At 47.1% G+C, this 15,618-nt stretch overlaps 2 protein-coding genes across 4 annotated transcripts; one reads left to right on the plus strand and one right to left on the minus strand.

Moving 5' to 3' along the window:
* Nucleotides 1-1,191: 1,191 nt before the first annotated feature.
* Nucleotides 1,192-11,953, plus strand: LOC100304212 (putative protein kinase superfamily protein). Of its 2 annotated transcripts, none has more exons than XM_035966987.1 (8): nucleotides 1,192-1,435; nucleotides 6,368-6,946; nucleotides 7,264-7,429; nucleotides 7,512-7,562; nucleotides 9,355-9,537; nucleotides 9,664-9,760; nucleotides 10,468-11,153; nucleotides 11,242-11,953. In XM_035966987.1, exons 2-8 carry the CDS (start codon nucleotides 6,483-6,485, stop codon nucleotides 11,593-11,595), a joined length of 2,001 nt encoding a protein of 666 aa, XP_035822880.1. In that variant the 5' UTR covers nucleotides 1,192-1,435; nucleotides 6,368-6,482; the 3' UTR covers nucleotides 11,596-11,953. The 2 variants fall into 2 exon arrangements, with proteins under 2 accessions (XP_035822880.1, NP_001348316.1); NM_001361387.1 differs by having other exon boundaries at nucleotides 1,318-1,435; nucleotides 6,415-6,946; nucleotides 11,242-11,951.
* A 538-nt stretch (nucleotides 11,954-12,491) lies between these two features.
* LOC103653694 (uncharacterized) lies at nucleotides 12,492-14,948 on the minus strand. 2 transcript variants are annotated; one of them, XM_035967327.1, is made up of 4 exons: nucleotides 14,289-14,948; nucleotides 14,144-14,219; nucleotides 14,024-14,068; nucleotides 12,492-13,937 (listed from the first exon to the last, which is right to left on the minus strand). In XM_035967327.1, the coding sequence occupies exon 4, from the start codon at nucleotides 13,749-13,751 to the stop codon at nucleotides 13,140-13,142; it is 612 nt and encodes a 203-aa protein (XP_035823220.1). In that variant the 5' UTR covers nucleotides 13,752-13,937; nucleotides 14,024-14,068; nucleotides 14,144-14,219; nucleotides 14,289-14,948; the 3' UTR covers nucleotides 12,492-13,139. The 2 variants fall into 2 exon arrangements, with proteins under 2 accessions (XP_035823220.1, XP_020408194.1); XM_020552605.3 differs by having other exon boundaries at nucleotides 12,492-14,068.
* Between the last annotated feature and the right edge of the window lie 670 nt (nucleotides 14,949-15,618).

Genomic DNA, 15,618 nt, shown 5'->3' on the forward strand with positions numbered 1-15,618 from the left:
ATTCGACAGCCCCGACAGCTGTCCTTCCGCAGGGCTCCAGCTCTCCTCCGACGGCCACGACATCACATGAACAGGGTGCCAAAACCTCTCCGACTGCCACGACGGCATGTACTTAGGGCTCTAGCTCCTCTCTGCTAGACACGTTAGCACACTGCTACACCCCCATTGTACACCTGGACCCTCTCCTTACGCCTATAAAAGGAAGGTCCAGGGCTCTCATACGAGAAGGTTGTCTGCGTGGGAGAACGGGCCAGCGCATAAGGCTCTCGCTCTCTCCCACGCGGACGCTTGTAACCCCCTACTGCAAGCGCACCCGACCTGGGCGCAGGGCAACACGAAGGTCGCGGGTTTCCCCTTTGCCTGTCTCTTCCCCCCTTCGTGCTCCGTCTCGCGCCGACCCATCTGGGCTGGGACACGCGGCGACAATTCACTCGTCGGTTCAGAGACCCCCCGGGGTCGAAACGCCGACACTAATAGTTAGCCAACTATTTGTTAGTCAGCTAATTCCACTAACAATTTTTTAAATTATGTTTGAAAACTGCTAGAGCTAATAGTAGCCAACTAACAAATTATTATTACCCAACACTAAAGATGGAAATATGAAAGTATTGTTAAGCCAAACATATACTCTTTCTGTTCACAAATATATCATGTCATTGGCTTTTTTCCAAAACTTTATCACCAAGTCTTATTCAAAATATTTATTTTAAAATATAAAATTTGGAGTCACGCTTAAGTGCTAAAATAAACTATAACAAAATAAATAAAATAAATTATAACAAAATAAATGATATCCCTTCGTTTAAATTATAATTTATTTGATCTTTTTCTGACACGATTGGTCAGCTCGTCTTATTTATTTTTTTAAAATAAAAAAAAAATCAAAACTAAATTTAAAATATATTATATGCTAAATAATATCACAATAAAAATTAATAGTAATTATGATTTTTAGTAAGAGGAGCCGGCCAAATTTAGGATAAAAATTCAAAACAGTAATTTGATTAAAAGTTAAAAAAAATCAACGGCGTCTTTTATGTATAGGTGCGTGCGTGCGTGCACGTGCTAGTGCTACTACTGGTGCGTTAAACATTTTTGGCACTCTAGAAAAAAACCACCGACATAGAGCTAGTACCTAGCACGTATACAAAAGAAAAATAAAATGGACGACGAACAAAAAATATTCGACAAGAAATCTATTTGTGGCCACACCCCAACCAGGGCCACCACCCACGACCAGGCCACCACTTCGCCATCGCCACGGCTCCACCCACGTCTCGGCTTTTGCTTGCTTGCTTCCTCCTCTCCCGTCGGGCACTCGGGCTCGTCAGACTGCGCCCGGGCGCCGAATCTCCAGACGGGATCGCGCCCCCCATCTGACGCCACCGGCGCCGGAGCCCACGGCGACCGCGCGCCTCTGCCTCCGATCTAAAAGGTGCGCCTTCTTACCGAGATTCGGCGAGCTTCAGTAGCAAGGAACGAGGGACATCGGGGCAGTGGTTAGATTGGCTTGCCTGGGAGGGATCGGAGCCGGACCTGCATTTTGCGTGGTAAGTGGGAACCGTCTCCGTTGTCCGTGTGAATGCGCGCGGGATCGCGGTGATCTGCGCTTCGCACTCGAGCTTTGCGGTGAAATTGTAGTGGGTTTTTAGTATTGCTGAAGTCTAGCTCTGGAGCACGAACATCAGGTTATCTAGATTCCTTCGTCTGGGTGTTTATTTGAGCCAGCATCTAGCTATTCCCTCGAGATCGCCTGATATTAGCCCGACAAAACTTATGCGTGGGCTCCATGCGACCCTAGCTTAGCAGAGCTGCATCTGGTTCGCTATTTTGGCTTATCTAGGTGACGTGGGCGATTTATCGTTATTGTGCAGATATTTAACGGGCACCAGTGGTTATTCGAACAATAGGTGTGTCGCTACAATCATCAGAACGGTTCAGAACTATGTTACTGATACGGCGAGACGGAAACTTGATACGCCGATACCCTAATGCACTATTTCTGAAAAAACACCGATACGGCGATACACAAATATATATTTCCTCTGTTCTTTTTTATTTGTTGTCGTTTAGTTCAAAAATAAACTAGTGGGCGACAAATATTCGAGAATGGAGGTAGTATTATAAAAAATTAAATGCTGGAATAGTGGACCACACAAGTTCACAACGAGTACATAGATAATAAAGTTCAGGCCATCAAGCCATCAAACCTAGGAACTTTAGTCTTTAGGTTCTAACAGACGATAATATTCCATCAAGCCAGAGAAGTAGCAGCCAGTAGATTGAGAAACAAGGAGTTTGAGAACCAAGGGAGGAAGAACATGGACCCGCAGGTCGGTTTGTGGCAAGGGTACACAGCTACGACACACACTGACGTCGATTTGTAGATCAGTGGGCGACACCAGGGCCGTGCTGAGATTTCAGGGGCCCTGGGCGAAAGTTTATATGGAGGCCCTTTTGACCCATGTGTATATAATAACTATATATGTGCATATGTATAATTATAAACACATATTTCGATAATGACAAAACACAATTAGCTAGCTACTGCCTATGGTATACGCGTATGTGCGAAGGTCGATCGTCGATGACGTGTTCTGGCATTTGTAGTCCTATCTGGACTCTTCGGTCCTTTGGAGACATGGTGGCGGCACCGCGGTGGGAATTATGTTTTTTGGTTGTATTCTGTTCTGAGTCCTGACTTGGGAATTGGCTTACGTGAGCAGGCTAGTAGCTGCTTCCGACTTATGTTACGTGAGCAAGATAGTAGAGGCTGGACTGCTAAACGGTTGGGCTAACCAAACAAACACTGTTTGGATAAATTAAATAACTAAGTACTATACCTTAGTATATACTTGAGGGGCCCAATATTTTGGGGGCCCTGGGCGACCGCCCGGCTCGACCCCCTTTAGGTACGACCCTGGGCAGCACCATGACACAGGTCGGCAACGACATCCATAGACCCACACCCCATATGTTATGGTCGCTGGATCGGTGAGGGATTGGGGAGGGGTATCGATGGGTAGGAACGTCGGCCGGGGGCCTCTGCCCACGGCCGAGCAAGAGGAGGGTTTCTCCCTTATAATTCTTGACTACTTTATTTCTCATCCATTGATTACATAAATAGGCCAGCTGGCTGCCCCTATCTAGCTAGATATCCTTATCTCCTTAAAACTCTCCTAAAAACTCTCAACAACTACTAACTGATAACCTTCCTAGATAACCTTAACTAATCTCCTAAATAATCTCAACTAATCTTCTAATCTTATCTCTAACTATCCTTATCTAATCCCCCTTGGAGGGCCCATGGCTGCTGCTGCAGCCCCTCCGTGGGCCTCCTTAGGCCCTGACACTACACCCCCTCTAGACAAGCAGCTCGTCCTTGAACTGCAGTCCAACAAACGACCTGTAATGCCCATCACTGAAAAAGGAACCTTTTACATCTCGGCTCATCTTTTAATTATTCTAAATATACTACAACTGCAAGCATCATCCCGTGTCCGAAGGAAACGTTGCACAACGAAGAGGAGAGCGCGAGCCGGAACCACGGAGGTAAAGACACAACGGCCTTTGGAGGCGGGCCCATGGAGGCTAACGTTGGTGTTGCTTGCAGCAAGTGAATCCCGTGCAATGCAGCCCCTCATGGTCTCGCGACCACTAGTGCGCATAGGGTGGTGGCTGGAGCAGATGGTGGCGAGGCCAGCAGACCCCCTTGTACGAAGGAGAGTAGTCGTGGTAGTTGCCCGGTCGCCGCAGATGAAGGCCAGTGCTGGACAGAGCGTTGTAGAGGGGCGCCATGTCTTGCAGTCTCTTGTACGCGGAGGTGAACAACCACGACGTTGCCTGGGCGCACTGGTGCAGCTTTGACTCCCCCGCAATGGAGCACCCCCATCATTTGCTTCACCCGTCGACGTGCTAGGAAACCGCGTGCTGCAGCCTTCAGGTGGACGGTCGCCGCCGTCTGTCGCGAAGTAACCACCCTCTCCTGGACATCGCTCTTGGGTTCAAGGGTAGCGGTGATGGTTGCCCCTGATGACGGGGGCGGTGTCGACGACGAGGGCACGACAAACATGGCAGCAGAAGTCGCCACTGCTACAAGGGAACCAAAGCGCTGCTGGCACATGATCTTGAACTGTGGCCACGTGACCTCATGCTCGTCGCGTTCCAGCCGCCAGAACCACGTATGTGCGTGGCCGGTGAGGTGATACGATGCTAGCCAGGCCTTGTCGGACTCCAGAGTGCGCTGGCTCTAGAAGAACTGCTCGCAGCCGTTGAACCACCCCAGAGGGTCATCGCTGCCATCGTAGATGGGGGAGGGGGGGGTGCTGCATCGTCGACATGGTAGCAGCAACGAGGGTCGGCGCTAGGGGCTGGTACACCGGTCCTGGTATGGTTGCCTCTGGCGTCGTCAGCCATGCAACTGGTGATGAAGACGGCCCTAAGGGCGCAACGCAACTGGTAGGCATCGCCGCCCACGAAGATGTAGGTGCCGGAGCGGGCGACGGCGGCTAGGCCGCTGGTGCTGGCATGCTGCTGGAGAGCGCCATGCTGATTGCATTGAGCCTCACAAATAGATCGTCGAAGTACGCCTGGTCAGGAACCCAAGGACCCACGAGAGGCAGATGTGCAACCGTGGGCTGCTCGTACTGCGTGACGTTGGTGTAGGGGTTCCAGTAGTAGCCGATGATGTCGTCGACGAGGCCGCACCACGGCTTGGGCAGCGATGGGTCTTCCGGTGCGTACAACGGGGCTGCGCGCCCGGACGAGCCACTACCGCTCGACATCGGGTCCCGTTGGGTCTAGGCAACCCACAGTGGCGCCCACAGCGTGGTGCGGAGGTGGCGTCCTGACCGTGCGGGGCGGAGGCGTCCCAACGGCGCGGAGGCTGATGCAACCTGCCAGTGTGGAGGTGGAGGCGGCAGCGGCGGACCCAGAGCGGCGAGGCCTCCGGCGTGGAAGTGGCCTAGTGGGGGGCGCTGAGTGGGTCGCCGGCCTGTGCGTGAGGGATCGTGTGTTGGCGCTGGCGGGTCGGTTGTACACGTGCTGGTTGTGGTGTGGTGGTGAGCGACGACGTAGATGTGGCAGACACATGGCGAAGATGTGGTGGTGGCTGCGTGTTGCGGGCGAACAACGCAGGAACAGACGTGGTGAAAGGGCGACGGGAAAAAAATTGGCTCTGAATACCAAGTGTTATGGTCGCTGGATCGGTGAGGGATTGGAGAGGGGTATCGATGGGCAGGAACGTCGGCCGGGGGCCTCTGCCCACGGCCGAGCAAGAGGAGGGTTTCTCCTTCTAATTCTTGCCTACTTTATTTCTCATCCATTGATTACATAAATAGGCCAGCTGGCTGCCCCTATCTAGCTAGATATCCTTATCTCCTTAAAACTCTCCTAAAAACTCTCAACAACTACTAACTGATAACCTTCCTAGATAATCTCAACTAATCTCCTAAATAATCTCAACTAATCTTCTAATCTTATCTCTAACTATCCTTATCTAATCCCCCTTGGAGGGCCCATGTCTGTTGCTGCCGCAGCCCCTCCGCAGGCCTCGTTAGGCCCTGACACCATAGTCCACGGTGTCGTCAGCCACAAACTCACAAATTGTCGTATGGTGGCTCAAATCGCCGACCGGCGACTAGCGGCATAATTCGGTGGGTGGTGGCGGGCTAGCGGCATAAATTGTCGTCTTTGGGCCTTTGGCTGCTCGATATAGGAGCACGACTGTGTCGAACGGTTGTATACGAACTTACGAAGGTAGGTATCTTGCAGGTATCAGGAAGGTGTCCTAGGAGTATCCGATTTTTATTTATTTATTTAAAATCGCAAAAATATTCGATACGTATCCGGGAGTACCCACGAAGTATTGGTATCCGATACGGTATCTAACACGGGTACGTGAGTTTTGTGAAGTATCCGCGCATCATAGGTGCAGAATCCTTATCAGGTGATGGTCTACTTGTATAGAGTGTGGAAGATGGATCTTGGTCCTCACGCCTATGCTTGATAGCACTTCATGCGGAAAACTGAAGGGGGCATCATTCCTACAAATGGGAATGAATTTAAGTTTCATTAATTTCATAAATAGCAAAAAAATAAGTGAATTTACCTTTAGAATATCAAGTCATAGGCTTGTTTTTGATGTGTATAGTTCTGAGATAGTACGTCATTTGATCTGGTACTAATGGGCTCATGGTCATATATCTTGCATATTTTCTCAGCGACCTCCATCGAGAGAAGCACTGTTTGCATTTCATGAATTCAGAACATTAGACTTGTTTCTTCTATTGGATAATTTACCATGAGTGCAAAATTGTTTCAATGGTTACTCCATTCACCTTTTATACATGGCTGTCTTCATGTTTAGGTGGCTTCTTATCAAAGTTTTATTTTGTTGCCCTTTGGTTGACACAGAAACATTGGAGAACCGTACTGAACAAAATAAGTACTGGTATTTCATCATTTGTCTCGGTATTCCAATAATGTGGAAACTCAATCCCTTTGGAGGTAAAGCACAGAGTGGGTTGGATGGTCGTACTATTGATGTTGGAAATTTGAAGATCACAGTACAAAATGCCATTGCACAAGGAGGTTTCTCTTGTGTATATCTGGCATGTGACACAGTACATCCATCAAAGATGTATGCACTAAAGCACATTATTTGCAATGACTCAGAATCGCTTGATCTTGTCATGAAGGAGATCCAGGTTATGAACCTCCTCAAAGGGCATCCTAATGTGGTCACACTTGTTGCCCATGATGTTTTTGACATGGGTCGTACAAAAGAGGCACTTCTTGTAATGGAGTTCTGTGAGAAGTCTTTGGTTAGTGCAATGGAGAGCAGAGGTAGTGGTTACTATGAGGAGAAGAAGGTGCTTTTGATTTTCAGAGATGTCTGCAATGCTGTCTTTGCTATGCATGGACAATCACCGCCAATTGCACATAGGTATGATAGTGTTTATGCTGTTCTGTTTCACTATTCAGACGGGGTTTTTCAAATTAATGCAAAATGAGTATTGTTTTCTTTAGTGTACCATATATGTATCCAGCTAATATTCTGAGTTGGGTTGAAATTTATATACCTCGTAGCTGGAACTGTGGGAGGGAAAATACTATCTATAAACAGTTATTTCATGTAACAGTGTGTCATAGTAGGTGCGAGGGGCTTGTTTGCAGTTCCTAAAGCAAGTTAAGAAGTTATAAGTATGTATCAACTATGAACAAATATATCCTCACGGTCAACCTTTGTGCCATATTGTTTAGGGATCTGAAAGCTGAAAATGTTCTTCTTGGTTGTGACGGTGTATGGAAAATATGTGATTTTGGAAGCACATCAACTAATCACAAATGCTTTAACAAACCAGAAGAGATGGGCATTGAGGAAGATGTCATCAGGAAGCATACAACCCCAGCCTACAGGCCCCCAGAGGTAACAGACCAGATGTCTGCACGCTGGATTTAAAATAAGATAACTTTGTACAGATTCCAATGATTTCATGATGGCTTTTCAGATGTGGGATCTCTACAGAAGAGAAGTTATTAGCGAAAAAGTTGACATTTGGGTAAGTGCAAAGCATATGAACATGGGCATATATGGCCTTCAGTATACATGTCTCCAAATCTTAAGCAAACACTACATATAAGGTTATGTTATTCGTTTAATTATTAGAGACAGGCAAATTAAGTTCGTAAAAAGTTTAATGGCATCTGTTTTTTTCCATGTTGATGGTTGATTGCTAATAATGATTTGGCTCTAGTGTCACATTATATTTAACATTAATTATTGGGCTATTGGCGAAGAGTGAAGTAATTTGTAACCTTTTTTTTTACCTACCACTGGCAGGCTTTGTGTTGCCTTCTATATTTCTACTATACTTAAAGCACCAGTTTCAACGGTCGGCCTGCGTTATATTTTTACAAAGAAAGTCCCTACATTTTTTCCAAATCAACTCAGCGTAAAATATTAAAGAGCGGTGCAGGAGGTGGGGTTTGAACCCACACCCTGATGGAAAAAGGGAAGAAGGGTGGGAGACACTGAGTGAAGCTGTCTAACCAGTAGAACATCATGCTTAGGTGTTTATAATATTGAATATAAATTGTACATACGTATATATGTTTTTTTGTAAAATAAAAAAATAATCATGTCGGGTCGGGCCAGCACTACGAGCCGAGGCTACGGCCCAAGCACCGCACGACACTCATGTCGGGTTGGCCCAGTCACTATAAATGGGTCGTGCCTCGGGCTAGCTCGCCAGACACGACCCATTTGGTCATCTATACCTCCGCGCGATAATGATGGTCCTCGCCTCAGTTGCCACCACCTCATTTGACATTCTACTTCTTTTCTCTCTCCCCTCATGCCTCCACCTCCGCGCCACCCCATTCTCGGCAGAGGGCGTAGGAGCATGTGCCTCCTCCTCGTATTCGTCCGACACCAGCCCCGACACCGACTCGCGCAATAGCTATTGCACATCCACGAGGACGTTTTACATCATGCGCGCACCATCGTTTTCGCCGTCGTTGGACGTCCCGTTCATCTTCCCGGCCTTCGCCCTATTCTTCCTCCCCAACCTGTTGCCCCCTGCCCACGGTCGCAGCCGCGAGCCGACTGACGCTCGTCGACGCGGGTACGGCGCGAGTCGGTCATGCTCCTGGTCTTTCTCCGTGCGTGTCGTCAAGGAGGACATGGTGGCGCCTGCCACACTTAGGTTATCTTGGCGATGAGGAGTCCAGATCTGAGAAATTGGACAACCAAGGCCCGTAGCGTGCGGCGTGCCAGCAGTCGGCATATATGCTACGGAGTTGGTGGTGGTGTTGTGTCGCTTCGGCGGGTCCAAGGATGGGAAAAACACTCGCATTCTCTCGCCCTTCTCGGATTGACGCCTGGTGCGGGTGCCTCTCGGTTTGGAGCTGCTTCGGCTAGGCTTCTTTCTCCGCTTGCGTGCTCTCCCTATATATCTAGCGGTATACTACCTATGTCGTCTCAAGATACCCATGTTTTTGTCGTGACCTTCTCCGGCAACGAACATGTATGTCCACCTCTTCCCTTCTCCTCCTGCTCTACTTAACCTTGGAAGTGAGGGAGACGAGGGATGAGAATCTCTGATTTGCTGCCTATGGTATCCGTGCGTTTATAAAAAATATTATGCGAAGAGCGGAGACAATCAATAAAAAATTTTGAGATCTTTTTGGTGGATAATTTATGTGAGTATTGTTGTGAGCCGTCGCAACGCACGGGTAACCGACTAGGATAATATAAATTTTAACTTTTTTTAACTACCACCGGCAGGCTTTGGGGTGCCTTCTATATAGAATATAATTTGTAACCTTTTTCTTTTTACCTACCACTGGCAGGCTTTGGGGTGCCTTCTATATAGAATATGCTACTTCAAGTCTGCATTTGATGGAGAATCCAAGTTGCAGATACTCAATGGCAATTATCGTATCCCTGAGCAACCCAAGTATAGCACTGCTGTCACAGGGTTGATCAAAGATATGCTGGAAGCCTCTCCAAATTCCCGACCAGACATCACACAGGCAAGAGTTTGATTGATTGGCCATTCATCTCCATGGTACTAGGTTAGTAATAGACTGTTGCATGTAGCCCTAGGAATCAGATAAATTGTTTTCTTTGGCTTATGCTATATTCTGTATATTTGACAGGTCTGGTTTCGTGTTAATGAGCTACTGCCGCTTGAGTTACAAAAAAGTTTACCTGACGGACCTTCGCCAGCCGTTTCCTTGAGTTTGCAAGATGAAGGTGAGGTGCTAGAAGAAATTTTATCTGTACAAGTAGGACACTTCATTGATCATGTTGGGTTACAATTGATTCCAGTACTTACTGAAATGCTTTTTAGATAGTAATATAGTATGGGGTCAAATCTTTACTGATGATATTTTGTTTCACATGTTTGTCAATTGAAAAGTGGTCCTTGAGGACAGAAAAGGTGTGTGTATGTTATGCCTCTTGATCCAGGGAAAACCTAACATTACCTAGTGACATAGAAATACCTGACATGTACCGATAGAAATTGGTGCAGCTTTGATAGATAAATGCAGTAGGGTTCAATGCTATGCATTATGTTCATTTTCCTGGGTTAGTGGTCTTCGACAAGAATTCAACAGTCTATGGATTCCTTATTATCATATTTAAATATTTCTTGTTTTTGTGGCCTGGCCTCCAATTTTGATAATTACTACTACACATACTCTAACACACTCCTGAAATATCCTATCCTCTTTTGATGATTCTGTACATTCCTTCATAACAATCGCCACCATCCTTCTTCTCTGTCATATCTATACTGCATGCAGTGTTCTGTAAGGAGCATTAAAATATTTTAGAATGACTTATGTTCTCTGCAATCAATAGTGTAATCGATGACTGAGGTCATTTTACTGACGCATTTTTTGGATATCAATGTCCAAATAATGTTTATTTGCGGATCATCTTTTTCGCTTGTGTAGGTGCTCATAAAAGGGCACATGTGATGCCTAGAAGGAACCCTCCTCCACCTCCAAGAGAGCAATCTAATAGTTCTCTATCGCATGGAAGCTCAAAGGCAGGAGATGCACCCTTAGGTGCATTTTGGGCAACACAGCATGCACAAGGTGCTCAAGCTGCAGATAATAGGAATCCTTTGTTTGACGAGGAGCCAAGTAAGGTATCATTGTCATCAAAGCAGAACCAAAGTCGGGTGGACACCAGCATCAGTATTCCTGGTGATAGGCATGGTCATTCTGGTCAGACGTCACGAATAAGCAAAACACCGAATAACTCCTTGTCCAATGATGGTTTCAGAGGTGTCTCTGACACGGAGATACATAATTCTGTGAAAACTAAAGTGCAACAACCTCAACCCAAGCCAAAATGTGATAAAGATCCATTCAACATCTTTGTTGCAGATTTTGACACTCACAATCTCAACATTGCCGTTGGTAAGGCATCCGAACTTGAACTTGAAGTGTCCAGTCTGAAGGAGCAGTTGAAGAAAACCACATTAGAAAAGGCTGAGATGACAGCCAAGTATGAAAAGTTATCTGCAATCTGCCGATCACAGCGTCAGGAGATCCAAGAGCTGAAGCGCACCCTTGCTGAGGCAACGCCTCCCTCAAACAAAGTCAGCTCAAGGACACAAGACTCTGGATCTCAGGTGATTAACCTACACCTATGTCTAACGCAACATATTTCACTGTCCTGAAGTTTATTAATATCTTACATAAGGTTTATAATTCATGCAGCGAAAGGAAAAGATCCAAGGAACCTTGTGGGAGCTTGAACAAGGGATGCTTGCTAGCAATACCTCATCAGCCAGTTCTGACGTCAAAACATGGCAGGCTTTCCCTGATACACAGACTCAGGCCCGACCAAAGGTCGATCATGGAACTAACGGAAGCCAAAACATAACCAAGAACACAACATCAGGTGCTTCCCCCGACGCGTGGGGTTTTGGTACTGATAGTTTCAGAACATCGTCAGCACCAGTAAAGGCTGCTACACAGATCAACAGGGCTGCCCAAGGGAGCTCATCCCAAAGATTTAATTCTGGTGTGGCCAAGAAGGTAGAGCAACCATCTGGATGGGCTGGTTTTTAACTCCACATCGACATGCGTTAACCATCATTCTGGTCAAAATTTGCAATCTGCGTTACGCAACAGTTGCCGACGGAGTTGTGATCCTTGGCCGGCCCCTGGGCGTCAAAATCGGTTATCTTGAGCGTGTTCATCATTTTGGTTGAACCAACTTAGACATTGGTTCATGGGATCACTTTACCCGTTAATAAGTAAATGTGTATTGACAGTATTGTGAGTGTTTCTGTGTATGGTGATTATGAACATGAACGGATGAATGTAATGTCTAAATGCCAAGATATACCGTCTCATAACAAAGACTTGAGCCTTCTGAGCTCAAAACAGAGAGCTAGTCATATTTGTCTTTTTTGGAACCAGTCCATTTTAACCATTATCATTGACGCCCAATTTTATTCCTTGAGCTTGAAAACAAACATTACTTTGGTCACACAACCTTTGAAAACCGAATAAGTTTAGTCCTGTGGCAGTTTGAAATTTTATATATATATTCACTGAATTCAGAATAATAAAATTCTTGTTTGTATCTAAAAATTCATAATTAGTCTATTTTAAATTAGAGTAAGAAATAAAACTTAAACCGTTTATTTTCCTAAAAATGTACTTTCTGTGGATACTCTACATGGAGTAAGTTGTTATAATATTGGCAATTGCTTCATACGTATATAAAATATAACATCACATTTAAAAACAACTAGAACGCTATTTCTTTGGTTTTGACATTTTAGTTGTAAAAAATATCTCTCTTTTTAGTTTGGAAAGGTAAAAGTAGTTTTTTTTTTTCTTAAGGAAGAGCTGTAACTACCCAACAGACATTATTATAGACATATAAACTTGGAAGGAATCGTGAAGGTCATGACAACAAAAACCTTGATTGATTTTTTTATTAAAAAGACTTGCGTTCATGCTATGTGCCTGACTGTCTGTGCAATCCTTGGCATGTGGGCTGATCACTTGATCAGCCTTTCCAATCCTGCACCATGGAAAAACTAGGCGAAAGCCTTTCCTTTCTTCTCATGCCAAGGAGCACCAAAAACAAATCAAGAAACACGCGAGCGCTTGCTTGCACATTAGGCTAGCTCCAGCAAGATACTCTAAAGGTTATGTATCCTAAATATAGAGGATTAAATGGTCATCTACGCTCTTCAGCAGCGTCCTCTAAATTTAGAGAAATTTGCTATTATGGAGATCCTCACGTGCGGCTTCGACGTTTTGGAGGCGTAGACGAGGGATTAGCTGATATGGAAAGGCAGGGAATAGGCCACTCGCTAAAACGAACAAGAACACTCCATTACTTGGTAACCTCTTTGATTAAAACCATGGATACTCACGTCGTCTACATCCGTTACCTCTCTCCTAGCAGCCGTCGTTCTTTTCTCCTCTTCTCTTCCTGCGCAAATTTCTCTAGAATGCAGCAGCCGTCTTCCTCATCCTTGCAACAGCCGCTAGCCCAAGCTCCATAGCCGTTCCTCCCTGCGCGCGCGTCTGCTCCCTGGCCGTCGAGTTCCTCTGCTGTGTGCTTCACGGTGTTCACCTGAAATGGTAGCAGCCTAGGCCGTGCTTGACGCCGCCCTTGAACTCGCCGGCGTACGTGCTGCCGTCGGAGCAGGTCTGGGCGCCGATACCGTGACTCTGGCCGCCGGCCCACTCGCCGGCGTAGCCGTCGCCGCTGTAGAATCGGACCTGAGCCTCTCCTTGATCCAAGTCCTGAGGAAGCGCGCCACGAGGGAGTCCACGTCGTAGGGGACGACCTCCCTGACCAACGACCTGCCGCCGTCGTCGCTGTCCGCCACGTCCTCGACCATCATCGGTACCAGGGCCTTCTCGAGCCTGCCCGCCGCGTGCAGCACATGCACGAGCTCGTTGGTCAGGCACGTCGCCTTGGCCACGTACTGCTTCAGCAAGACGCCGTAGCAGCTGTGGAGCGTGGCCACCGCGGACGCGCCCGGGAACGGGTGCCACCGCTTCAGCACCGGGCTGAAGTTCTCCAGCTCGAACTGAGCCAGCTGCTCCGTGTCCTTGGCGAGCCGTGCCATGGTCTCGCTGGGGTCGTCGTCTCGTTGGATGACCATGCTGTTCCCTTGTCCGAGCTCGTTCTCCAATGCCTGTCGTTGCATCAGATTTGTCCTTGGCGAGCCGTGCCATGGTCTCGCTGAGGACATATGAGCTCTGGAGTTGAAATTGCGATATCGCAGCAAATCGTTTCCTAGAATTTGGGCCTGCTGTTCTGAATTTGCCTGCTTTTTCCCATCGGTTTGGTGATGGTGACGGTTGAATTGGGTCTATGAATGGTAGTTTTTCTCACTGGCTGTCCACTAACAGAGGTCGTCCTTATTGGCTGAGATGACCTGCAACAACATGAGAGATTGAAATTGCATTTTGCTGAAACCATTCATTGTCGATATGGACTGATAGCATAGTAGCGGGGGCAAACCTCGCAAAAGTATTCTTTTGCATAGCAGACTACAATCTTGCTCGACTGCAACACAGAATCAGACAGTTTCAGAAACAACAATTTCTATCTATGATCGTAATACCAAGAGCAACCATTTACCTGTTAACCTCTATCCTAGCCTTCTTCAGTATAGGGCTCTTGTAGCTGGAACTGGATACACTGCTAGGTCCACTTCCTGCAAGAATACATCCTAGTTTGATACCGAGTGGACTGAAGTTCAGCAGAGGCAGAAACAGGAAATTACCTCCAAAGAAACTCCACACGGTTGCCAGCGAAGCTCCCGATGCCGTCGAGCTCGGAGTCTGCCAGATCGATGCCCATCCCAGGCACACTCTCTGCGATGATCTTGCTCGTGGAAAGTGCCAGAGACAGCGGAATCACCATTGCCCCAGCGCCGGTGGCAGCCATGCCCTTCCCGTACCATTCATGGTAATCAAGCAGCCGTTTCTCTGACCAGTCATGTATCGCCCCAAGAACACTCGAGAGCACCTGGGCGTACACCGGGTCGCGGTGCTCCTGCTTCGCGTCGGCTGCTACATCACCGAGCACCGTGAGTGCGGCGCCGGCGAGGTCCGGCTCGATCTGCCCGGTGGCCACGTACTGCTGGAAGAGCACCCAAGCGCGTGGAACGATACGGTGCCGGGACCCGCGCGCATGGTAGGCGACGGCGTCCTCGTCAGCTTACCGGCTCCGCCGCCGTGCCCGTCCATGCCTCCCCGCCGTCTCGCCCCCGCCGCCGTGTCAGCTCCTCTCCTGCTTCCCCCGCGACGAACCGTGCTCTAACTCTCTTTCGTTTCTGAACCGTGCTCTGCTCCCCCCGCCGTTTCTGAAGCGAGGAGAAGGAGAGAAGAGAGAGAAGGGACAAGACGGGAAAGCAGCGAGCACTCACGGCGCTGGGACGACGGCTGTCTCAACGGCCCTAATCGTCGTTCACTACTGGTAATGGCATGGTCATGTCCATTTTGAAGTGTGGGTTGTCCTCTAGTTTTCCATAATAGAGAATCCCTCGCCTACGCCTTCAAATCGTCGAAGCCGCATCTAAGGACATCCATAATGGCAAATTTCTCCTAAATTTAGAGGACGCTGCTGGATTCTCTATATATATAGTTTTCTAAACGGTCCTCTATCCATTTGAATACTTTAAATAACCGGTTTAGCAAAACTAAAATATATACAATACATTTGAGAGTATGACAAATATGTATGTACAAAAAATAAAAATAAAAAATGACTCTAATATAGATATTTGAGTATAGAGGACGTGATTTAGAGGACGTTGTTGGAGAGGAAGGAGATATTGAGGATGTAATCTTTTAGAAAAGACCGTAAAGAATGGATATAGAGGACGTTGCTGGAGACAGCCTAACTATACTGCTTACCGAACGTCGAGTCAACCAAAAACACGCCAGAACGACAAGAAAAACAATGCAGTTTGACATACGCTAGAATCTGAAAGCTCACTTTTTACATGCACTTGTAAGGTCCCGTTTGGAAGGGCCATGGTTTTTTAAAAGAATTAATTGTATACATGTCACTTAACTTTTACAAAATTAGATGGTTAGTTTATTTTGATG

This window comes from Zea mays, chromosome 4 (genome assembly GCF_902167145.1).
Source record: "Zea mays cultivar B73 chromosome 4, Zm-B73-REFERENCE-NAM-5.0, whole genome shotgun sequence".
Lineage (NCBI taxonomy): Eukaryota > Viridiplantae > Streptophyta > Magnoliopsida > Poales > Poaceae > Zea > Zea mays.